The 24,190-nt window shown below is 36.4% G+C and overlaps 1 protein-coding gene across 2 annotated transcripts in view; it reads right to left on the bottom strand.

Moving 5' to 3' along the window:
• Positions 1 to 24,190, bottom strand: part of LOC6043622 (discoidin domain-containing receptor tyrosine kinase B) — a 473,878-nt gene that overhangs the window by 164,189 nt on the left and 285,499 nt on the right. For both annotated transcript variants that reach the window (XM_038257913.1, XM_038257914.1), the window contains exon 5: positions 17,735 to 17,882. In XM_038257913.1, the coding sequence (XP_038113841.1) occupies positions 17,735 to 17,882 (148 nt within the window). The remainder of the gene's footprint in view (positions 1 to 17,734; positions 17,883 to 24,190) is intronic.

The following is a 24,190-nucleotide window of genomic DNA, read 5'->3' as shown; positions in this document are numbered from 1 at the left end:
ATATAAATTTTGCGTCGCTATCAATATTTTGACAAAATTCCTTCTACAAGTTGTTTAGAATAGTTTCCTACACATGCTTATTCCTTTTGGTAACGATTATCCAATTCCTTGCAAAGTTATGGAAATTGTCATTAATCAATGATTGCCAACTAGGTCGTCAATGACTGTACCACAAAATTATATAAATTTTGAAGCACAGTTGAATTAGATCAAAAATTCTTTCAGTGGCTTCAAGAAGGCAACAACCCGCACATGCTGATTCCTTTTGGTGAAGAAATTCGTTAAAATGAATTTAATACAGAATATTTTATAGTGATGATCAATTTTCTTCGAAAATGATCAACGGCTTCACCTTAAATCAATTTCTGAACAGGACAGAAATCTTACTATCGACCTGTTTGGTATCTGCAAAAAAAAACGAACTTCGTAAGCTACGCTCTTTTCCTTATAAGTGCTTCCAAAATCTCGAGTCATGGTGTCAATATGGCGCTGCCTTCCGTTTCACCTTAAAATATTTAGACAGGGCCGAATGGTTTTTCTCTGAAGTGCAGTAAGCTCTTTGCACATATTTCATAGAATTTCTGGATTGTATGACAGTTCGTTTCATAAACCTCTAAGTGAAAAGGAGTTATGAAATGACAGCTGTCATGTTTTTTTTTCAGATTTGTCAGGGTGATTCCATAAACTTTTTCTTTGAAAATAAGGCATTTTCAAATTAACGTATCTCAAGTTTAAAGAAACCTCTGAGATTTTGTCAGCGTTTGTGGAACCAATTTCGAATGCAACCTGGTGCTTAAATGTGACCTGCACATGTTTGAGATATTTAAATTCTCGTAGGGGAACTATACCCTTTCTCAGCCTATTTCTATTATCGGCCTATCAGCACTTTGATCATGAATAACAGCTTATATAAAGTGTTTTTGACTGTTCCAAAGTAATAAATAGCTCAAATAAAAGTGAGCAAGCAACTCTCCATTGTTGAAACATCTGAAAATGTTGATTTAATAGCAGAAACGGCAAAAGTGATGAGAATTGGTCAAACGGCTTAGTGTGATTAAAATGGGTATATTTCCCCTACTTAACAATGGCTGTAATTTTTTAAATCCACAACAGTTTTCGATTAAACTTTACGTTCAAACACATATGTTTGTGGGTTTACTCAGATTCTTTCTCTTAATTTGGCCATAGAATGTGTGCACGATAAAATGTTGGTGTCTTTAACAAATTACCACCCTAATCGTAAACCACACTAATTTTCAACCAAACCAAAAGCTGCCCCTTTCCATTTGCAACAACTTTTCTCAAGACACCAAAGCTCCAGAACGCCATCATTTTTCGATACATATATTTTCCACTTAATGTTGCAATCTAGACCACAGTGCAATGACAGCTGTCAAAACACCTAACATAATAAATATTGAGTTCTTTGAGTTGCTTTAATTAGACAAAATTACACTTAAACGGGAGTGGTTGACAAAGGTTCTACAAATTTGCAGTACACACATAAAAAATATTTCCGAATGTTACATCATTAAACATTTAAATTTAAATGCACTTTGATGTAAATTTACAACAAATTACACGTAAAAACCAATGGAATGGTGGAAAGAGAGGAATCACAAATCCGTATAAATAATTTTAAGATTTTGCAGGTGTAAACCGAAAACGCGATCAAAAATTAAAGTGCAAGAATAAGGCTTTTAACTGCTTATTTAATTGTCGATGTACAGGACGCCGCACTGTTTAATCATTTTCTGACGTCCATTAAATTTTGCAGTCCAAATCCAGTCATTGAATTGGAAAAATAAAATTCTTTTTCAAATTTACTTTTCTTGATTTGTGTGAACCTACGTCGAAGACCAAGATTGTTTACTTTTTGCTCTTTGGTCTGACAGTCTTGGTCTGACAGATTTGGTCTGTCAGCTTTATCATGGATTTTGGTCTGGTCTAGCCGAGGGATAGGACACAGCACCTTCCTGGTAAAAACATGATTTTTCGTGTGATTCAACCGTTTACGTCGAATCTCAAGTTTACATCAACCGAGTTTACATGTGATTAATATTTGTCCGTGTAGTTTTAGTTTGCTTACATATTCCATATAAGCAATTCTTTACAAAACCGGTCGATTCTGTGTATTTTTTAATTTTTATAATTTATGATGTGGCTCAAACTTCACGAAGGCCTTCCCTATGACCATAGAAGCTGTTTCACTCACACAAGGCTCCATACAATTTTGACAGCTTTCTTTACAAGAATGGTACTTAAATATTCGGAAAACTTTATCTTTTAAAAAGATTTTATGATCGGTTTGGTGTCTTTAGCAAAGTTGTAGGTATTAATGAGGGCTATTTAGAAAGAATGGTAATCGGAAAGAATTGCTTTTTTTTTTTAATTTACACTGAATCAGATATTTTTTAAATTAACTGGTGTATTTAAGGCTACACAAAACCGCAAATTTTGAACCATAGAAAAGCTCGGAAAAAAATTTACCTCTGACTTATGATTATAAAAAAATGTTTTTTTTTTTTAAATAGAAATATTACTCGCACATCGATTTCTACTAGAAATCGATACCATTTTCAATTATTGTTTAAAAAAAATGCTTAGAGGCAAAGTCTGGTACACTACAAAAAATACTTCATACAGTGGACTCTCACGTTGTAATTATTAAAGGAACCGTCGAGAGCGGGAAGTATCAAATTATAGAACGATACATCAAAGCATGCTTCTTGAAGAGACTAAAAAATTGATTTACAGCAGGTGCAAAATTGATATCGAGAAGATCGATTGTACTTATTTTCACATAGTATAGAGAAAATGTGAAACACACAAAGATGACTCCATAAAAATGACTTTTTTAAAACATTGTCAAAGTCACATAAACCAAGTCACACTTCCAACTTAAGACATTTCTGCAATTTGTAGTGTTCTTTTTTCCAAATGCTTTTTAAAGATCAAAAATTGGTTGAATAAATGATTTATGGCGAGTTGGGGTGGGGTTGGGCTGTAAAGGATTAGGAACGTGGTCCGTAAGCAGTCAAACTTTACTTTGAATGAATTTGTGCTCATTCACTACGTCACGGTTTTCTTTTTGTATTGAAATAGTTCAACGCATTGAGTGAGTTGTTGATGATGACAAGAGACCATTTCATATTAAGGCTCTGGAAGGAATCATCCCCAATCGACCATTTGGCGGCCATGTTTGTTTAAGAAAAACATTCAAATCTTGATTCAGAATGTTTCAATCAAAAAATGGTTTTACTTTGTGTTGTTTATAGAAGCATTTTACATATATTGATTATTTTTTTATTTCAATTTACTTTTTTTGGACTTTGAATTCAGAACCATCATTGACAGTCATTGCCCCAAAAGTGAAGGACACCATCTACCACCTTAATCGGTATTTTTGTAATATCACCTAAAAATGTGAATCTGATGATCTAATTTACCAGAAACTGGTGAAAATTCATCATTTTCTGATGTAATGTTCAAATAATGTAATATTATGAAAATTTATCATTTTCTGATGCAATATTCCGCAGTTTTTGCCTCAAAATCTGTCACCATTGCCTGATGAATATTGTGGAATCATTTTTTTTTCTGTGTAGCACCGAGGGTTCCCCGAAATTGTACCACGCTATTGTAGCGTAGCGAAGTTATGCCAAACTGAAATGGTACATCTGTGTTAAACATTTGTACAATTTCGCTGTGGCATAGAGTTGCACCAAACCACCAACTAGCCGCCACACGAGCGACATGCAAATTAAACATGAAATCAAATCGCATTCCGCGGACTTGTGCACGCAATGACAATTTGATTTGTCTGGCAAACCTCTCTCTCAGAGGGGGACTCTTTGCGGGGCAGGTGTGTTCTGTGGATTTGCGGTAAATATGGGTTTGTTGTTGTCCAAATTATGCTGCTTAGCGGAGGGGTGTCTAGTTATGAAATTTGACACTTTTCACCGGGGTCGAAAGCACCTGTTTTGACTCGTTGGTACAAATTAAGATTTCACGTGAAAGCGTGATTTCGTGATGTCGGTTCAGGTTTTTTTTTAAAACGAGCCGATTTGCGTTTGTTTGCAGCACGAAATTCGACATTTAACCATGATGGTTGCCCAAAATGGCGCCCAGTTAAAAATTATCCGTCGCTGGTACGACGGTCGTAAATTCCGCTTTTTGCAAATTTTGTAAAATTGGCTCGGATTTCCAACCCTCCCTCCCAGCTTCTGCGTCCGGAATAAATCGACTGTTGAGCGATTTGGGGACAGGAAAAATATGTTTTGACTGTCGGGCCGCGTGCCGACCCGGGCGTGTGTAATTTGTTTAATGCAATTTTAAATAAATTATCGGCCATTTTGATAAATAATCTCGCGCTGCCAGTCGAAGGGAACGAAGCGCCGATCAAACCGGATGCGTCCCGGGTGTGGGACTCCAGACGGCTGACCCACCAGGTCGTGTCCCGCGCTGTCTACGACGGTGTCAGAGCGCTTCCGATAGATGGATGGCCGGATAGATAGAGCCATGATGTGCAATTTATAACCCCTTTTTTGTGAATGAGCCAGCTAAGGTCGGAGAAGGGGGCGTTTTTTTCCACAGGAGCTTCTTTTGCCGCCGAGCATGATTCATGGCCGGGCCTGCCCACAGCTGGGACTTCTCGCGGCAGTCGGCGCGGGCCTAATGTTTCATTCAGAATGACTGACGTGGTGGCGGCGATGTTCGACACTTGGCGGCCGAGAAAACAGACACCAATCGAGAAAAGAGGAGCAGAAAAAAAAATTAATAACGATGTAATATAAACACCATACGGTTCCACGGCACGGAGGGAAAAAATCGAGCATTTTTTTATAACGATATCGCTGGTGGAGCTCTATTTTGGTTGACTGCATGGCCTGCTCCCCTTTTCGGGCCACAGAAGATGGTGCTTTTGAGCTGGAGTGGAATCTGTCTAAATAGCTTGAAACTTGGGCAAACACAGATTACGAGAATGTTACAACATATTTAGTGTTATGTTGGGCTGATGATCGGATCGTTACCAGCTGTATGTGTGGTGGTAGCGGAGAGCACAAACAGATTGGTTCTTTGATGGGAATATTTGTCTGATTTGAAAAAAGAAGTGATGGGAAACAAAGGTGGTGGGTCTCGTGGCGCAGGGGTAGCGGCTTCGGCTGCCGATCCCGATGATGCTATGAGACGCGGGTTCGATTCCCGCCTTATCCACTGAGCTTCTATCGGATGGTGAAGTAAAACGTCGGTCCCGGTTTCTCCTGTCTCGTCAGAGGCGCTGGAGCAGAAATCCCACGTTAGAGGAAGGCCATGCCCCGGGGGGCGTAGTGCCAATAGTTTCGTTTTCGTTTCGGGAAACAAAGGTTACTGAAATTGGGTTGGAACTCAAAAATGTTCCACAACTCTGAAAATGCATTAGTACAAAATTTAACAAAAACTCTCCACGGGCTCTTCTCGTACCAAGGTTTTTAAGGTTAAATTTTATTAAAGGTTTATTCATCTGTTTAGTACACGTTGTAAGCAGAAGATCATGGGTTCGATTTCCATCTACTCCAACCTTCCATTCGATTATGAAGTAAAACGTCGGTCCCGGCCTTGGCTGTTGTTAGGCCGTCATCCCAGGTGTGGGAGTCGTCTCCCTGCCGTAAAAAATAACAACACAACACAACAAACCAAGCCTGCTGCGGTGGAATCGCTGGCGGCGGTTGGGCTCGCAACCCAAAGGTCGTCAGTTCAAACCCTGGAGTGGAAGGTTCCTTGAGGAAGAAAGAGGCTTGGGTGCTCTCCCCATTCAAGCCTATGAACTCCTACACTGAAATAAAAAAAAAGTACCAAATTCCTAAATTCTAGGATTTTTTGCTCCTTTTCTTATTAATTGGGTTTTTTGGATTACTTTATAAGAAAAGAAGGCAAAATTCCTAGAATTTAGAAATTTGGTATTTTTTTTTATTTCAGAGTAAGTTCGAGCAGAAACTTGCAAAAGACCTGGGGGTCGTTAAAGTGGATGATTTGATTTTTGATTTTTTCATCTGTTTGGTAAATATCAACTTCGAAACTACTTTTATTTAAACTTTGTACTATTTTTACAATAATAGTTAAAACAGATTTACTGCACCGTAGAATAATTTCAGTTTATCAATACTTGATCTGCTCCGTACAATTTTGCGTGCTTTTCTAAAGCACCGTCATCTGCACGGAAAAAACTCAATTCTCAAAATCGTGAATAAAATTCACGAATGCGAGAACCACAAAGGAATATATTCACGTTTACAGTGCAAATGCACCATACTCATGAATAAATTCCTTCGTGGTTCTCACATTCGTGAACCTAATTCACGATTACGAGAATTGATTTTTTGCCTTCCTCACCTCAATGAGGAAAGGCTATAAAATCACTCGAAAAATGAACTTCTTTATTTGACCTCGTAGACCCACCTTCACGTATACCTATCGACTTAACCGATTTGGACCATTATGGTCTCATTTGATCCGTTTTGGGGTCCCACAAGACCCTAGTTAATATTATGATGTTTAGAAAAGTACTTCAAAAGTTATGCTAAAAAAAACGATTTGGCTGCAGTTTGAAATATTGTAAAAAAGGGTGGTTTTTGTAAAAAAAACCGTCATGCTTCCAATGCGTTCAAAAGGTTGAAGATCTGACTACCCTATCAATAGTTATAAGTACTTCAGGCCGTTGCAATTATTTTGTCCCTCGGCTCTGACCTAAGTCGAGGGGGGGCAGAAAAAAATTAAAATTACAAGCTCAGCTTTCAGCATTTTGATGAAGAAAGTGTTTTAAAATGCTTTTACAGGCGTACAGTTGCTTTCCAACCATCTGTTTTTCCCCAAAAAAAATTGTTTTGTGGGACTGTACATTGGTATTTCATTAAAATTTAAAATGTTTTCAAAGGAGTTCAAACATGCTGAAGATGATCATAAACGCGGGAAAATGCATTTTAACTGGTTTTCAGTTGGTTAAACTTTAAATTTTTTATTAAAATTTTGAATTTTTTCGAAAAAATATTTTTTGCCCTCTGATTTTTCAGGCCAACTTTGAAGGGGGGGGGGGACATAAACTTTGAAAAATATTTGCAACAGCCTTAGTGCTTTTAATACACTTTTTTGAGGCCGGATCTCAGTATTTTCATAATAATAAGTGTTATTTATACACTTTTTTGAGGCTGTGTAGTGTATTCACTTTATGAATGCGAGGAAGGCATCAACCACCTACAGGTGGATTAACAGTGTTGCAAATGAGTGATAAAAAAGCTATCAATAGATTATCTCTGCACCAAAAATATCCGAGAGTATAGTGGCCGTCACTATAGCTTGTGAGATCTCTTCTTGTGTCTCGTGATTCCCAGCGATGTCATTCTCTCTCTATCACTCTTCCCCTTTTCCTCGACTATGCGCTCTCACCGCTGAGTCTCTCAATCTCTCCAAAAACTGCAATGAGAGAACGCGAGATGGCGATTGGGATCCGACCACGCATGACGTCCCGTCAAACTGCGTTTGCGAAATTGGTTTTGTGGCGGCTTTTGTGGTTAAACGCTTTTGCGGTAGGATGATCGTGGAAGCGGGAATGAGAGAGAAATGGAAAATGTCAATCGCGAGTGGGTAAACACGAAAACGTGTTCGGCTATGTTTGACGCTGAGAGTTTCAACGAAGAGAGAAGAGCAGTTGTATTTGAGGCAGGAATATTCAGGCGGGATAATTGTAGTTGCTGAGAGCTGATATTTTGATATTTTAACAACCCTGTGGATTAAGTAACGTTTTTCTGTGTGGGGCGAATTTGGACAGCTGTTTTAGCCAGGTTCTTGCACTATGTTTTGATATTTTTAATTGATTTCGGTTAGAATAGATAAAGATCAACTAAATTGGTGCATCGATTTCCTAATTTGAAGCTTTTGATTGCTTTAAAAACTGCTGCCCCTTTTCAGAATGCAGTCCTTATTCGCCCCAGTTGACAGTTTGTGAATATTTCACAACTGTATTTTTAGTAGGGATTTACCGATTGATTTGGTGTTTTGGGCAAAGTTGTAAGTAATGATTAATTTTTTTCAGAAAAGAATAGGTACAGGTCCAGACTCGATTATCCGAAGTTCGATTATCCGAAGGTTTGTATGGGACTTCGGATAATCGAATCACTAACAAAAATTTTCCCGTATTTTTTTCATTTTCTTGTTTTTAACATAAAATTTGAGTTCTACGACCCCATTTTAGTCAAAATTCTGTTGTTGATTACATTTAAAAAAAATAAAAAGCAATTTTTCAATATTGCATCACCGCCATTTTGGCCGCCATCTTGGATTTAAAAATTTCTAAATAATTTTTAAGCGTAATTTAGGGGTCAAATTCATGCTCAACATTCGAAAATAAGACAAGGAAATTTTTTTTTCGTGATTAGATTATCCGAAGTGAAATTTTTCCGAGGCCTTCGCATAATCGAGTCTTGACTGTATTTGACTTTTCATCACTAAAAGTGGATTTTCTGAAATACGTATTTAAAATCTTGTATGTTTTATATTTTAAGGGGGACAAACAAAGCGTCTTTTGCGATAGAGTTTAGGATGGTGCCAAATCTGATACCGTAGTTATGATTTTTTGAAAAAAATAATTGTTTTGGAAAAAAACCTAAAATATGTTTAGTTGTAAAATCATGTTTGATAATGAAAATAACTATATAAATTATTGAATGAAAATCACCGATTTCAAGTTATGAGCAAATCAAGGAGAATTTTTTGATAAATGTTTAGATTTTGCTATTTTAAAATACTGTCCAACTAAAGCAACTCTCCAAAAAAAAAAATCGATAAGCTGAAAAAAATTCCTTCAAATTTATTTTACTTTGTTGATCTGCTGGTTGCTGATATAGAGCCTCTTAAAATTTTAATTCTATGTTAGAAAACAGTTTTTCGCAGTGTCATCCCTGATATTTTACCTCGCTATATCTTGAAAACTAATAGTTCGATTTACAATGTTAATAAATGAATTTTTGATCAAATTTTCAGCTCTTTTCAGTTAAAATAATGTTTGAATTAAATAATAAAGAAGATTTAAAAAAAAAAATGCTTAAACATTTGTTTGCGAATTTCTCGAGTGCGAATGCGAAACATTTTGCTCAAGTCTTGCCATGACATGAACAACGAGTCATGAAAACATGAATATCACGATTTTTTGGTCATGAATTTTGGAACAATGACTGAGTATGATTTTAAAGCAGCATGAAGTTTATTCATATTAATGAGTGTAATCACTATCGGCCATGCCAAATCATGAGATTATATTCACGACTACTGGAAAATCATATACAATGTTTATACTTCAAAATTAGTGACTTAAAATTAGAGATATTCGCGTTTTCATGGTTCAAAGTCCAAGACTTCCGGATTTTTTTTCCGTGTGCAACTGTAGAAACGTACCGCTGGGCACAAGTTTCAACATTGATGATATTTGATTTTTTTAAGTTATTGTAAAGATAGATAACATGATCTAGAAGGCTATTCAAACCACCAAATGTTTGATGCCCTTATCATAATAATGTTTAATTCTCTGATTACTTTGCAATACGTCGTAACAGCCATCAAGACTTCCGACACTTTTTTGATTTTTTATCCCAAAACATGTGGAATATTCATTGTTTTCAGTGAAAAAGCATTTTAAGTTTCATAATTCGTAAATTGTACTAGAATTGATCGAAAAGCTGCTTAGTTAACAAATGAGAACGTTTTGAAAACAATCCCGAGAACTGCAAAAGCATTAGTATATTTTATTGCGCTTAAATGCATGCTATAAAAGTAGTGTATGGTATGGTTTCCAAATATTTCCGAAAAATATCGATGGTCAATGTTTTGGTTTACGGCATTCGGACTTATGGCATCCAAAATTGAACCGAATGGACCAAATCCGTCACAAATCTGTCCATCAAGTTCCGAGATTTTTTTATAAAACTTAACGTAGGCGACAATTAAATCCAAAATTAGCAACTTTAATCGAAATTCCGAGCACCATTTAGCAAAACCCAAGAAGTCATTTACCGCCCAATATCGTAAATATCTCCCATCCACGCAAATATAAATATTTCATCTTAAAAAAAAAACCCGCGCGGACCGTTTATCACTTTTATTTATCTGCCCCGGACTCTGCGTGTGCTCCCAATATAACAGCTCATTACAGCCCAGCAAAGAAGAGACCAGAATGATGTCTTTATTTATCAGCGCCAAAGGAAATTGTCAGCATGTGGTTTTTTTCCTTCTTCTCTTTTTCGAGAGCCACTCCAAATTTTGTCCAAACACCTCATCTCTTGGGGACTCCACGGTCCCGGGGAAGGGGTTCCCCCGACGACGACGAACGGAGAAGCAATAAAATAACATTAATTGAATTGTCTGGTTTATGTTTAAACGAATGGCTTCCGTATTAAACAAACCGTTTAACCACCCGCTGACGGTCCCGGCTCTGACAGGAGGAAGCAGGATCGATCTGGCAAAGTGCATCACGTGACGTGACCTGTTTACTCTGGGGACAAATTAAGGTGCCGCCACATTGGTCGATGATTTTGACAGTTTTACTGGGAGCACTTCGCTGAAAGTGTCACGCAACTTGAATGGTGGTTGCATGCAAGTTGTATCAATTGAAGTCGTGATTACTCGCAAGTTGATTTGTTTTGAGACAGTTTCGCCTGGGTTATGTTTTCAAAACAATTTCCAGAAATTCCAGCCAATCACAAGCTCCGGAACCCCTTAAAATTCCCATCGATTTTCTGTACACTTTCAAACGGACCGCCGTTGCACCCAACATTCCCGGACGTTTATGAATATTTATACCATCGTCGGGTATACACACAAAAAATATTTCTGAATGTTACATCATTTATGATGTAACACTTTTGCACGTCATTAAACATTTAAATTTAAATGAAATTTGATGTAGATTTGCAACAAATTATACGTAAAAACATGATTTTACGTGTGATTCAACCGTTTACGTCGAATCTCAAGTTTACATCAACTGAGTTTACATGTGATTCATTTTTTCCGTGTCGAATAAATTCACATATTTTTTTCTGTGTTGGTTCCCCCCGTGATTTCACTCCCGCTAAAGTTAGGGACGGGGTTCGGGTCGGAATTGCCGAAATAATCGCTAAACTTAGACAAAACGTGGGGAAAGAAATACTTTACGAACCGAAACCAAAACGTTGGGCGACCTGCGGTTTTCCGGAGAGGCAAATTTGTTTTTTTTTGTTTTTTGTTTGCCTCCAGATTCTCCGTTGGTTATCGTAAAGCTCTATGTTTCTTTTGACCGACTTTATTTTGTTTTGGGTGGAATATTTTGTTTATTTCACGATTTGTTGTTGTTTGGCTCGACTGCGGTTGGCTGGTGTCTTTTGGAATGCTCTTCATTAAAACCAAATAGACGACACAATTTTAGGGAAGAGACATATCTCACAGAAACTGACTTACAGTCAGTGTAGTAGAATGAGCCACTATAATCGCAGACAAATGGACATAAATCATTGAACATTGTTATTGAAAATCCATAGATCACTTCTCCCTAGAGCCATTTTTTTTTCTGCTGTCATGCGCGTGGTGAATTCAAAATGACCGTGGTGAGTTTTATTTCTTTGTTCAAATTGACCGCTATTTTTTTTAGTGAATTTCCATGAAACGGCAATAAATAATTGTTTTGTCACACATGGATTACGTTAAAAAAGTTTGAGAAAAGGATAATCGAAAATATGAAGCCTAAAATATGTTTGTGTTTTCAAGTGATTCAAATCCACCGGACGTCTGTTCGTCAATCAACTAAGGTGAAATTCCGTACCGGCTTCTGTCGAACCTGTTACAAGTTTGTCGTCTTCGGCGCATTCCCCCAAAAAAAGAAGGAAAAAAAGACTGCCGCAGTCATAAAAATATTAACACATATTTAATAGCCACCTATCCCCCGTAAATAGAAAGAGAAACAACCGAAAAGGGCCCCTCGGGGATGGCAGAAGGAGGAAGGGAACGACCCACCAGGGAATGTCATTTCGTCGTGGACGTGAATGATTTCGCTCCCAACTAACCTACATTTAAATTAGATAGAAATTAAGAGACTTTGTTGCTGGCGTCGTATATTGTGGGAAGTTTTAATCAAGTCAAAGTGGCTACCGCGTGTGACACAGTTTTGGACGGTTGTAAATAACGTAGTTTTATTTTTAGGCCATTCTAATTTAAGGAACTTGGTTTATTTTTGAAAAAAGAAAATGGTTTAAAATTATTTTTGAAAACATTTGATAACTTTCCCACCTAATGAGTACATCATGTCCGTGCCCTCACACTCTGCCGATTTGATAATTGGCCATTTTGTACTTTTCTTTGCCAGTTCTCATTAGTCCCACTGTACTAAGATCACCACTCAAACCGCAAGACGACATCCCATCACCAACCACCCAGCCAACGAGTTCTCTCAGTTTGAGTGACATTTTGACAAGTCCAATTTGCTCATACTCTGGCCTGCATCATCATGTTTAGAGGTTTGAAGGGAAAGGGAAACTGGACCAATATTTGCCTGATCTCGATTGGCCTCATTACAGGGTACGCAAACACGACTTTCGCAATTGGGCTAATAGTTGGATGATGATGATGATGATTCCGAAGAGCTAATATTAGACAATCCTTGGTCGATTTGGTGCTGGTTTTGGTGGGGTTTTCCCGCCACGCTCATTCCAAAAATTGATTGATTGATTTATGCTAGAGCCTGGCCCAGATCGGTTGGTGATTTATTTTCGTCCACTCTGTGTAGGAGGTAATTTTCTTATGATTGCTCCTTTGAATGTCACGTTCAGTCACGTACTTGACATTTTCTCAAGTGGCTGAAAAGTTAGTAAAATCTGACTTATCCTTACGATAAACAATAATTTGTTCCAAAAATAATCAATTGACGCGATTACGACACCTGAAAAAGTCGTGACCACTTGAAATTCATGAATAATAAGCCACTCTAAAAGTCCGATTTAATTTTATTCAATCCACACCACACCGTATCGCAGCCCTCGCCGTTTGGATCAATCTCAACAACAGTTTGCTTCACCGAATTGATACGCCCCACTAGCGAAAATTGAGTTCTCGAAACTTGTGTGCCGACATCAAAATTCATACAGCATCCCCCCATTTGACACCCCCAACCCCGATTGGCCCTTTTTCCCCTCAATGATGGCGATAACGATCATCGCTCATCATCATCATCCCCTTCTCGTGCTTTCTCATTTTCATCGATAACAAAAAAAAAAAGCAAAAGAGAGTCTCTCTTTTTTTTAAATCCACCGAAAAATGAACCGAACAAAGCGACGACCTTTCCCGCAGAATCGACACTTCACAACTTTTGCAATATTTTCGCCATGTTTAACCCTCACTGCCCCAACCCAGCAGCTTAAAACCCATTTTCCGAGCCACTTCTGGGCCCAGCTCGGGGAAAAAGTTTCAATAGTTATGGGGATTGCGTGGGTGGTTTCTCGCTGGTTGTGTGCGAAACCCGATGGAAATTGGATTGAAAATATGGTAAAATGAAAATTGCTCAATTTGCGCCGGGGCGCTGTTGCTTTGCAGTTTTTACTTTTTACTCGTGGTGGGGTTTTAAAACACTGCTTGAATGTGCGCAATTGAGGATTTTTGAAGTTACAGAGGGTTCGGGATACTTTAACGAAAGTTGGCGTTACACTTTAGAGGGAGTGTGAACTTCTCCGTTAAATTGTTTCTGTTAATATCCATGTTACTGAAATGACCAGATTTTTATTTTTAAGTTTATTTGAAGACAAGTAGAAAATAGTAGGTATAATGAGCAGAGCAGGCAAGCAGGCTTAGTGTTCCTGGAATTGGAAATCCCAGGTAATTATTAGAAAAGCTTGGGCATCAAAAAAATAAATAAATTTGAAATAGATTTGATCTTTAGAGCTTAATGCCCTTTGTCATATTGGCTATGTGCAACATAACCACCTTTATCTTTTTTAAACAACATGAGTGTCCATCGTGGTACACTGAATCTACCTGAAGTTATACCGACGGTTAATTCACCCATATAGACGCCCGTTGGTCATGCAGATAAAAAAAATCCAGTCCCTATTTTTATGTCACATTAAAGATTTTTTATATCACGATTTAATTTGAAAACATTAACCCTGAAGTTAAAAGTTCGAAAATCACCATATTTTTGTGAAAATAGCATTTTGAGTTTTTTTTAGCAATTTATTGAAGTAATATTTCGGAAATATCTTTAAAAATCACCTTCCTCACTGAACCACGAAACCATCCTTCACCATCAACCAAAGTAAACAGACACCATTGCAGAGTCCCGTTCAGGACATCCATAAATGCCCTTTTCGGTTGGGTGTGTCCACTGGCTGCAGTTACTGGTGGGACGGTTAACACACCACTGCAGTGGACATGTCCACATCGTCTGGACACCATTTTGCCGACCATCATCGTACTCCTCGCGCGATGGGCTCGTCAGATGGCGGCACCATCACCTAAGGCTTAATTGAATTGACTCATACCGCAAAACCAATAGGCATTTGTGTGGGAGAAGGAATTCTGTGCTGCGGCAGACATATTGAAAACCCAATTTGAATATGGTCGATGATTGAATGACCACGCTGGAAACGGAGCGGGGGCAATTTGGTTTGCAGAAGGTGAGTGAAGCCTTTTATTTCCTTGGAATCAATTATGATTGGATGAAATTTAAGTTTAAAACATTTCACGAAGAACTTTGGGCAGACAATTTAAACGATGAACAATGGAAGTCAATTATCAACATTAATTCCCCTCGAAATGTCTCACGTTACGACGTTAAACGCTTCGTGGAGGCGACCCTTTTTTGGACTCCAATTGCCACATCCAAGCGAGCGCATCAGGTTCTAATTGCCTCGTTCTGCTCCTTTGACACCCCTTCTCCTCGATCTGGGTCTGGGTTTTGAGCCCTTCCCTTTCGGGAGCCAACATTCGGTAGAGTTTTCTCTTTTCGCAGCGTCACTCAGATGGGATCAGACATGTGTTGGAGATTTATAATGATCTTTAATTTTTTGTTCGCCACTGGTGGAGAGAAGTTCTCTGTAGAAACGAATTTATGTTGATTTTTTATTTTTGTATTTTTGTATTTTTGTATTTTTGTATTTTTGTATTTTTGTATTTTTGTTTTTTTGTATTTTTGTATTTTTGTATTTTTGTATTTTTGTATTTTTATATTTTTGTATTTTTGTATTTTTGTATTTTTGTATTTTTGTATTTTTGTATTTTTGTATTTTTGTATTTTTGTATTTTTGTATATTTGTATATTTGTATTTTTGTAGTTTTGTATTTTTGTATTTTTGTATTTTTGTATTTTTGTATTTTTGTATTTTTGTATTTTTGTATTTTTGTATTTTTGTATTTTTGTATTTTTGTATTTTGAATTTTTGTATTTTTGTATTTTTGTATTTTTGTATTTTTGTATTTTTGTATTTTTGTATTTTTGTATTTTTGTATTTTTGTATTTTTGTATTTTTGTATTTTTGTATTTTTGTATTTTTATATTTTTGTATTTTTATATTTTTGTGTTTTTGTATTTTTGTATTTTTGTATTTTTGTATTTTTGTATTTTTGTATTTTTGTATTTTTGTATTTTTGTATTTTTATATTTTTGTATTTTTGTATTTTTGTATTTTTGTAATTTTGTATTTTTGTATTTTTGTATTTTTGTATTTTTGTATTTTTGTATTTTTGTATTTTTGTATTTTTGTATTTTTGTATTTTTGTATTTTTGTATTTTTGTATTTTTGTATTTTTGTATTTTGTATTTTTGTATTTTTGTATTTTTGTATTTTTGTATTTTTGTATTTTTGTATTTTTGTATTTTTGTATTTTTGTATTTTTGTATTTTTGTATTTTTGTATTTTTGTATTTTTGTATTTTTGTATTTTTGTATTTTTGTATTTTTGTATTTTTGTATTTTTGTATTTTTGTATTTTGTATTTTGTATTTTTGTATTTTTGTATTTTTGTATTTTTGTATTTTTGTATTTTTGTATTTTGTATTTTTGTATTTTGTATTTTTGTATTTTGTATTTTTGTATTTTTGTATTTTTGTATTTTTGTATTTTTGTATTTTTGTATTTTGTATTTTTGTATTTTGTATTTTTGTATTTTTGTATTTTTGTATTTTTGTATTTTTGTATTTTTGTATTTTGTATTTTTGTATTTTTGTATTTTTGTATTTTTGTATTTTTGTATTTTTGTATTTTTGTATTTTTGTATTTTTGTATTTTTGTATTTTTGTATTTTTGTATTTTTGTATTTTTGTATTTTTGTATTTTTGTATTTTTGTATTTTTGTATTTTGTTTTTTCTCTTCAGAATTTATCCCCCACACTTCCCCAGCTCCTTAAACACCCTTTCCCAATCTTGTGATTTTCGATTCGTGCTCACACTGTCACTCCTCTCGAATCCCAGAGCTTCTCCGGCTTTGGGAGCATCTTCAGACTGGTACAACGACCTCGTTAGGCATAAACATTGTTATGGTCGTGTTTTCCCGCCACTTTTCCACTCATTTTTTTCTCTCCTCGCTCTCCATTTTCTTCGTTCCCAAATTATGTGGGGTAAATGTGTGTGTGCGTGTTCGCTTCAGGAATGTGTTCCTCATTTTCCGCTCTCGTGGCAGCAATTATGCCTTTTGACGAAAGACGATCCCTTGGTCTAGAGGGGAGGGGGAGTTGGGGGTGTCTTAAGCCGACTGAGAATAAGGAGGGGGCGTTAAAATTTGATACCAGTCACCAGAACGCTTAATGTGAGAGGAGGTATTTTGTTTATGAAAGGAAAATTTTGATGGGACCAGACCAGGCCGAGAAGGCAGTAAAGATTATTACCGCCTGATTTGGCCCCGACCGTGGCACGGGTAATGATCATGAAGCGTTTATTTAAAATGCCATCACGAACAAAGGAAAATCTGGGCCAGAAGGTCTGAGGGAAGTTTTGAGAATGGGTTCAGATTAGGTTGATTAGAAAATATCTTTACTATTTCAAAACTATCATATTTCAACGATTTAAATAGAGAACAAATTACACTGAACTTCATGCTCAATTCAGCACCCAAGAATCGGTGTAATTAAACAAGACCTTCTAAGTAAGTGCGGGAGCAATCAGCTCAACTCAGCAGCGAGTTGTCAAGTGGAAAATCACTCCCATCATCGTCATCACCACGTCGCTCTTTGAGTACGCACTCTTCACGTGAAAATTACAGTCAGCGTTTGTTTGAAGGTAAAGTAACAAGGACTTTAGGTTCAGCTCTGGTGCTCAGTGAAGGACCCTCTACGAGGAGTGCCAGGTTCAAGGTAAACTCTTTTTTTTCCACAGAGACATGTGAATAAAGTTGAAAAAATGGGAAAGCACTACTGAAAAAAAATTGCTCAGCTCGAGTTGCAAATTGTTCCGCAAACCAGAAAAAAAAGAGAAATGTTTTAACGAATTGAACAAAGCAAAACGAAACTCTTCCGATTGCAGAGTTGAAGTGAATCTCTACAAACAAACTATCGAGAAGTTGGGACTACAAATGGGTTGTAGTAAGGATTTCAAGAATTATTTTTAATTAATTTAATTTTTTGTAGGAAACTCTTCTCCAAAACAGAGCAAAGGTTTTTACATTACTATTTTGGTTCAAAATGTTTTGATCGTGAAATCCTGTTCCAAAACATCCATGTATGGCATAACAATACATGGCCTTAAACTTACCATCCCACTCGCAGCCGATGATTTCCGCCCGCAGGCAAACCGTCCGGTCGTACTGGCTGTACGGGTAGATGCGGATTTTCGACGCAAAGATAATTGGCTGCAAAACGTTTTCCACTTCACTGTAGGTGTTGGTGTTCCCAGAGAGAATCTGCGGAGAAAATGAAAGAAAGAAAAGAGGAAAGTCCCGATGAGTCATGGTGGCGGTGGGTGGCATTTCCCGAAGTGCATCCATGTGAGCACGAAGAGAGAGAGTGTTTTCATGATGTTGAAGTGCAGGAAAATGAAAATGAAATTATAATGAAACATACTCGCAGACACTTTCCCAGGGCTTTCGAACTAAAAGAGCGGGGGAAATTATGCTCGTCCCTCTTAGTTGATGAGCCTTGCCGATGAAATCACGCCGGGCGCAGCATTCCGGTGCACGTGTAGCCTGTGTTCTTCCAGCGAAGGGAAATAATTTAACTTTTTTATGCAACCAGCAAAGAGTGAGGTAAATTTATGGATGAGAGGTATATTTATAAACCATTTCCCGGCAAACAACGAAGACGACGACGAAGGGAAACAACCAGGACCAGATTTATGCTAATGTTGTTTTTCCGTAAGTTTTTTTGTTGCTTCTTTAAGGGTTTTCGCGACGGCATAAATTTTAAAATTCTTAGAAAAGTGTAGAGAAGGACATTTTAATCATTCATTAGATTGCCTGCAAGCAAGGTAGGGTAAAATAATGTGGAAGAAGTTTGAATTTTTACCTTTCAACCTGAAGCTAAGTGGTGACCCTCGTCAGAATAAGTCGCTTTGAACCGCCAGATGGTGGACTTTTATTGTAAGTGACAGATTATAAAATGAGCCTTTTAATGAGGAAACAGTTGTTTTTGAAGTTTTTTGTAAGTGTTGAGCTAGGATTCATTCATATCTTCGTTGTTGTGCTATCTTGTCAGACGTGCAGTTTGGGCCAATTTGAGTTAAGAACGCCATATTGTGCAGCTCACAATGCCTCAACTATTAACCTTCACAGATCCTCAAAATTTGATTTCAATCGTGAGATATTCAATAAAAGTGCGATAACTGGTCAACGGGAATTCAGGTCAGAGCGCGTTTGACACACGTACAAGTTCGACTACCGTAAACATTTTTAACTATAACTTGGAACTTCGGCAACCAAATTCAACCAAACGTCAGTTCAAGGCGCAGAACGGTCAGCCGAACAAAACGTGTTTGTTATTGTTTACATTGCGTGCTATTTATTTTGTTTATTCAAGGTCAAACATTACACGCGGTTCACTTGGAATATCGAAATGGTGGATGCGACAAGATAACAAGGTCGATTTGATCAAATCATTAATTGTAATTTGGGGAAAAAAGTCATTAAGTTTTAAACTAGATACCGTAATCTGGGGTGAATCGGGACTTCAGTCTGAATAGGAACAGCAGTTTTTAAAGCACTTCAAGCCTTTTAATTTGGAAATGGATGTAAACATTTTGTTGGTTTGAGTCCAACCAACCAGAAAAAATAAAATATTGTGCTCCAACATGGTTACAACTGCTGTCTCAATTCGCCCCATGTGCCCCGATTGACCCCAGTTTACGGTAATAGCTTTCAGTACATCGAAATAATTTAAATATGTTTACATTTTTTAGAGTTAAGCTTGTGACTGAACATTCAATAATATTTTGTCTGAATGAATGAAAATCTAAATGAAAAATTAAGAAAAAAAAGATTAATTTATGTTTGATTTTTTGCCTTCCTCACTGAGGAAAAGCTATAAAATTACTCGAAAATTGAACTTCTTAAATACACCTTTACGTATACATATCGACCCAGAATCATTTTCTTAGCATACATATCGTCTGTGGGTAGGGCGTCCAATTTTCCCGGGTTTAAAATTTCCCGGGAAACGGGAAAAATATTTTTCAAATCCCGGGAATTCCCGGGATCCCGGGAAATTTTTGAAACATTCATAAAATCTATGATTTTATTATATTTTTTTTTGTTTTCAAGCTCAAAATCATGGAAAAATCTTAATAATATTAATTGGTGATAATCTACACTTCAATCTAAACAAGGACGACAGTTCGCAAAAAGCTTAAAAGTATTTAAAAATGTTTTTTATTGTTGTGCTTTGGATATTTTTTTTTATCCAATGTGATTCAAATTGAATAAGTCTTCCATAAATATATTTCTTTTATATATATTTTTTATAACATTACTAGAAAAGCTCAATTTTGTTTGAAAAAGTCAAAAAAAGAATAAATAAAACTAATAAAATGATACCATTCAATGTAAAATTGTTAAAAAATTACAATCGAAATCGGGACGACAGGACGAGTTTTCAAATCCAAGATGGCGGCCAAAATGGCAATGATGAAATATTTAAAAATGCATTTGGTAACTTTTAAGGCAATCAACCATTCAAATTTTACTAAAATTGGGTTGCAGAAATCTAAAAGGTAGAAAAAAATAAGGAATCATTTTTTTCGTGACACGATTATCTGAATTCCTATATAAACTTTCACATAATCGAACTTTGGATAATTGAAACTTTTGATAATCGAGTTTTGTTTCTGTTCCAACGAATCGAAGCCATTCAAAACATTTTGAAAAATAATTGACTTAAATAGCTGTCCTAATTCGTTACATTTGTCGGGATTTGCCCCAGTTTCTGGTGTTTGATGAAAAATAATTTGTTTTCAAATTTAAAATCATGAATTTACTTTAAAATATAACCCTGTCTTCCAAAAATATATAAAATAGAATGGAAACAAAATTGAAACGTCAGGCATTTTAAAATTTTAACAATTATCCCTAATAAGCCAAATTAATGCTGATATAATATAAAATTTTTAATGCTTTAAATTTTAATTTTTATCGTTTATTAAGTACTCAACTTGTCAATTATTTCCACCACCAAATCTGAATTTCCAGACTAAAATTTGATTTTTTTCAATTTCAGGAATTCCCGGGACAAACTATTGAAAATCCCGGGATTCGGGAATTCCCGGTTTTGGAAAAATCCCGGGAATTTTGTCCCGGGAATTCCCGGGATGGACGCACTATCTGTGGGGATGTGTGTAGACATGATTTTCTTTCCACACGCATATCTCAAAACTGGCTGAATCGAATTTGGTCGGGACTGCTTTTTTATGACTGTTTTGGGGTCCTATTCAAAATCATCATGTTTAGTGAAGTAGTAGTATTTTAGAAGTTAAATTCAAACCCGGATGGTTTGACACCAACTGTTGTCATACGAACGGGGTCACTTTTTAGTTTGACACCACTTTTACACGGAATTCACTCACACTACTGAACGCTTGTTTTGATAGTGTGCGTTATGGCCGTGTAAAAGTGACAGTTCGTCAATTTTTAAAATTGACTTTGACCAACCAACGGGGTACAAACTAATAAAGTGTCAAACGAAAAAGTGACCAACCACCGGGGGTTGAGTTATGTGTAGATACAAAAAAGGGTGATTTTTAAATAACCTTAATAGGTCGGGTCTTTTTGTTTACGCAAGAGTCGCACCAGATGTGAAACGCCCGGTTGCCGCAATGCTTCAAAACGAAGTCTGCATGTTTTCTGGAAAAAGTCTGTATGAGGTTTATATTTTTTTATGCATAAACTTTTTTTAATCAGGTCTTTTTCGGTGCTGCAACATGGTTTTGACATAATCGGCTCAATGAGCTGTGAAACCGCAAACAATGTAAATCTAGAACAGCACAATTCTAGAGTTTTTTTGAATAGGTCATATAAACATATGAAACACAATAACTTATAGGACCTTAATAAACTCTAGAACTTAGGAGATGAATTGCATGTAAATGTGAAGAAGCCACCAACCACCTACTGGTGCATTAACAAAAGTTTTTTTTTATTAAAAATAAAATTGTAGTTTCCAGTTCCAGTAAGGATTTATATAAGCAACAAAAAGGGCCAAATACTTTTCTAAATTCATTGTAAAAACATAAAAAAATACCTGTAAAAACTGTAACTACAGTGAAAAAGTCAATGTTTTAGTAGTATTTTTCGTAAGCCATGAAAACATTTTGTGATACTCTTCATACTAATTTACCTTAAATTCATTTTTTTAAGAAGATCCATAGAGATAAAAAAACAATATTTTGCAAAATTTCTTGTCGTTTCCGGATTTTTTGGCGCATTTTTTAAAGAACGAGAGATGAAACATTCAACAACAAGTGATGTAACATTCTGATGAAACATCATAAATCTCTTATAAGACTAATAATGGCAAAATGAACATTTGGCTGTTGCAAAAAAATATCATTTTTTTCAAAAACGGTTCGAAAAGCCTTGGAGTGATATTTTATGTGCAATGTGCTTTATGATGTGCAGTACTGCAAAAAGTATTTTTCCACAATAAAAAAGAAATATTGTCGCTAAAACTACCTTAAAAAGAAATATTATCGTTTTATTTTTTATTTATTTGAGTTTAAGGACCACTTAACTAAAGAGTTACCGTAATCTGGGGCGAATCGGAACTACAGTCTGAATAGGGACAGCAGTTTTTAGAGCACTTAAAGCTTTTAAATATGGAAATGGATGTACACATTTTGTTGGTCTGAGTCTGTTCTAACCGAAACCAACCAGAAAAATAAAATATTGTGCTCCAACATGGTTAAAACTGCTGTCCCAATTCGCCCCATGTGTCCCGATTGACCCCAGTTTACGGTATTTGGGTCCGAAAATATTGTCGTTAAAAACCAATTGTAATGCATTTAATGTATTTTTTCATTGAAATGGTAAAAGTGTGGCTTTTTATTAAATTTTTTATATTTTTATATTTGAAAAAAAAAACAAAGTTAAAGATTTCAAACATTTCTTTCTTACTCAAATCTCGATCTAAACCGTGCATCTTCTGTCATTTAAATCTCATATTAAAGTCAAACAATCATAACTCCAAATCCCACCTGACGAATACATCCCAGCTCTTTGGAAGGTGAAATCCCTTGGCTGAACCCTTACCCTGCACCCCGACACAGAACCGGTATCCGTGACGGAACGCGTCGGAGGTGGGCGTTTTGTTCACACTTCAGTTAGCTCCCCACACACGCGCGAGGATTTGCTCTCAAAACCAAGAAGGCCATGGAAAATCCCGGAAAAAAAGCCGGAATAAAAGCCGTCACCGACGAAGACGACGACGACGCCTGCTTTGTTGTACGCAAGTTCATGCTTCCCTAACTGCTAAAGCTCGTTTTGTTCCTTAAATCCGTTTCATGCGTTACCCCTCCCCACCCCTTTTGTAAACCAGGAAATCTCTTTAAAAATGGCTCAAGCAATCATTCATCCTTCGTTGGAGCTGCTTTCTCCTCGTTCTCACCTGCCGACGCTGTTTTAGTTCCAGCAATCGCCCGAAGGAAGTTCTCGTTAAGCTTCGCCCCAAACCCTTTGTGATGGAATTTTCTTGTTTTCCCGAGCTGAGTCGCGTTTCAAACGAAGGATGTTTTTCTTTAATTTCAATGAAATTTCCTCCCAGACTTGTGCCTGTTTATGAGCTCGGGGCCCGCGCCAGGCAAAGTCTTGAGGATTTATGATTTATTCAGTTGTTGATATTTCCTCATCTCGGTCTTATTTTCATTTTTCGGAAGCCCCCTCCCCCTACACGAAATTAGCTACCTACTGGGTGGCAGCAGCTGTCTTACGCACTCCGCCGCTGCCATTGTGTTTCCAACTTCTGAGACAGGACGAAAAACGAAAATGAGAATGGAAGGAGGCAGCAGCAGCTTCATCCGTGGGGAAATTTACTACGGATGACGGGAAATGGGAAGATATTTCAGCCTATAATGAGTTTTAGCTTTTGTTTTCTCCCGGGCCGGCGCTCCGGCATCAAGTTTGGAATCTCGGCAAGACTTGGTCCGTTGAGGATTTCGGGTGTGTGTGTGATGTTTGTGTATTTTCCGGCTGTTTATTTGCTTCCGAGTCGAACCGGCTTGTCCGATGATTAAAGAGTCAATTTCGGGGGGAAATGGCGAACCAGTAAAAATAGATTGGCGAAAATGATGGGAAATTGTGGAACGAAAATAGCAAATTATCATCGTGTAGCTTTGCCGGAAATTGATTCAACTTATTGATCGAGCATTTTATTTTTTAATGACTTTAAAAACATGTTAAGCCAACCAAAACAAATTTCAAAAATATTTTAGTTAGTTTATAAAATATAATTTCTCTTCAAAAGTTTGCAATTTACATTTTTTAAATCATTGTGAAAAGTTGTTATGCAGTTCATGTTGATAAAAGTTGGGCAAAGTTTGGTAGTATTTGTTTATCTGTTTTCAGATACATTCTGGATCATTTAACGTGAACTAAATTTATTTTCAATCACTAAGCTTTTTATTATAACAAAATAAAAAAAATGATCACACGTATTTCTCCAAACAAATTATTTGAAAAATAAATAAGTCGACGTCGTCGTGCTATCTTGTCGCACCCGCCATTTTGACGTT

The sequence above is a fragment of the Culex quinquefasciatus genome, chromosome 2 (genome assembly GCF_015732765.1).
Source record: "Culex quinquefasciatus strain JHB chromosome 2, VPISU_Cqui_1.0_pri_paternal, whole genome shotgun sequence".
NCBI lineage: Eukaryota > Metazoa > Arthropoda > Insecta > Diptera > Culicidae > Culex > Culex quinquefasciatus.
This window is presented reverse-complemented; position numbering and strand designations above follow the sequence as displayed.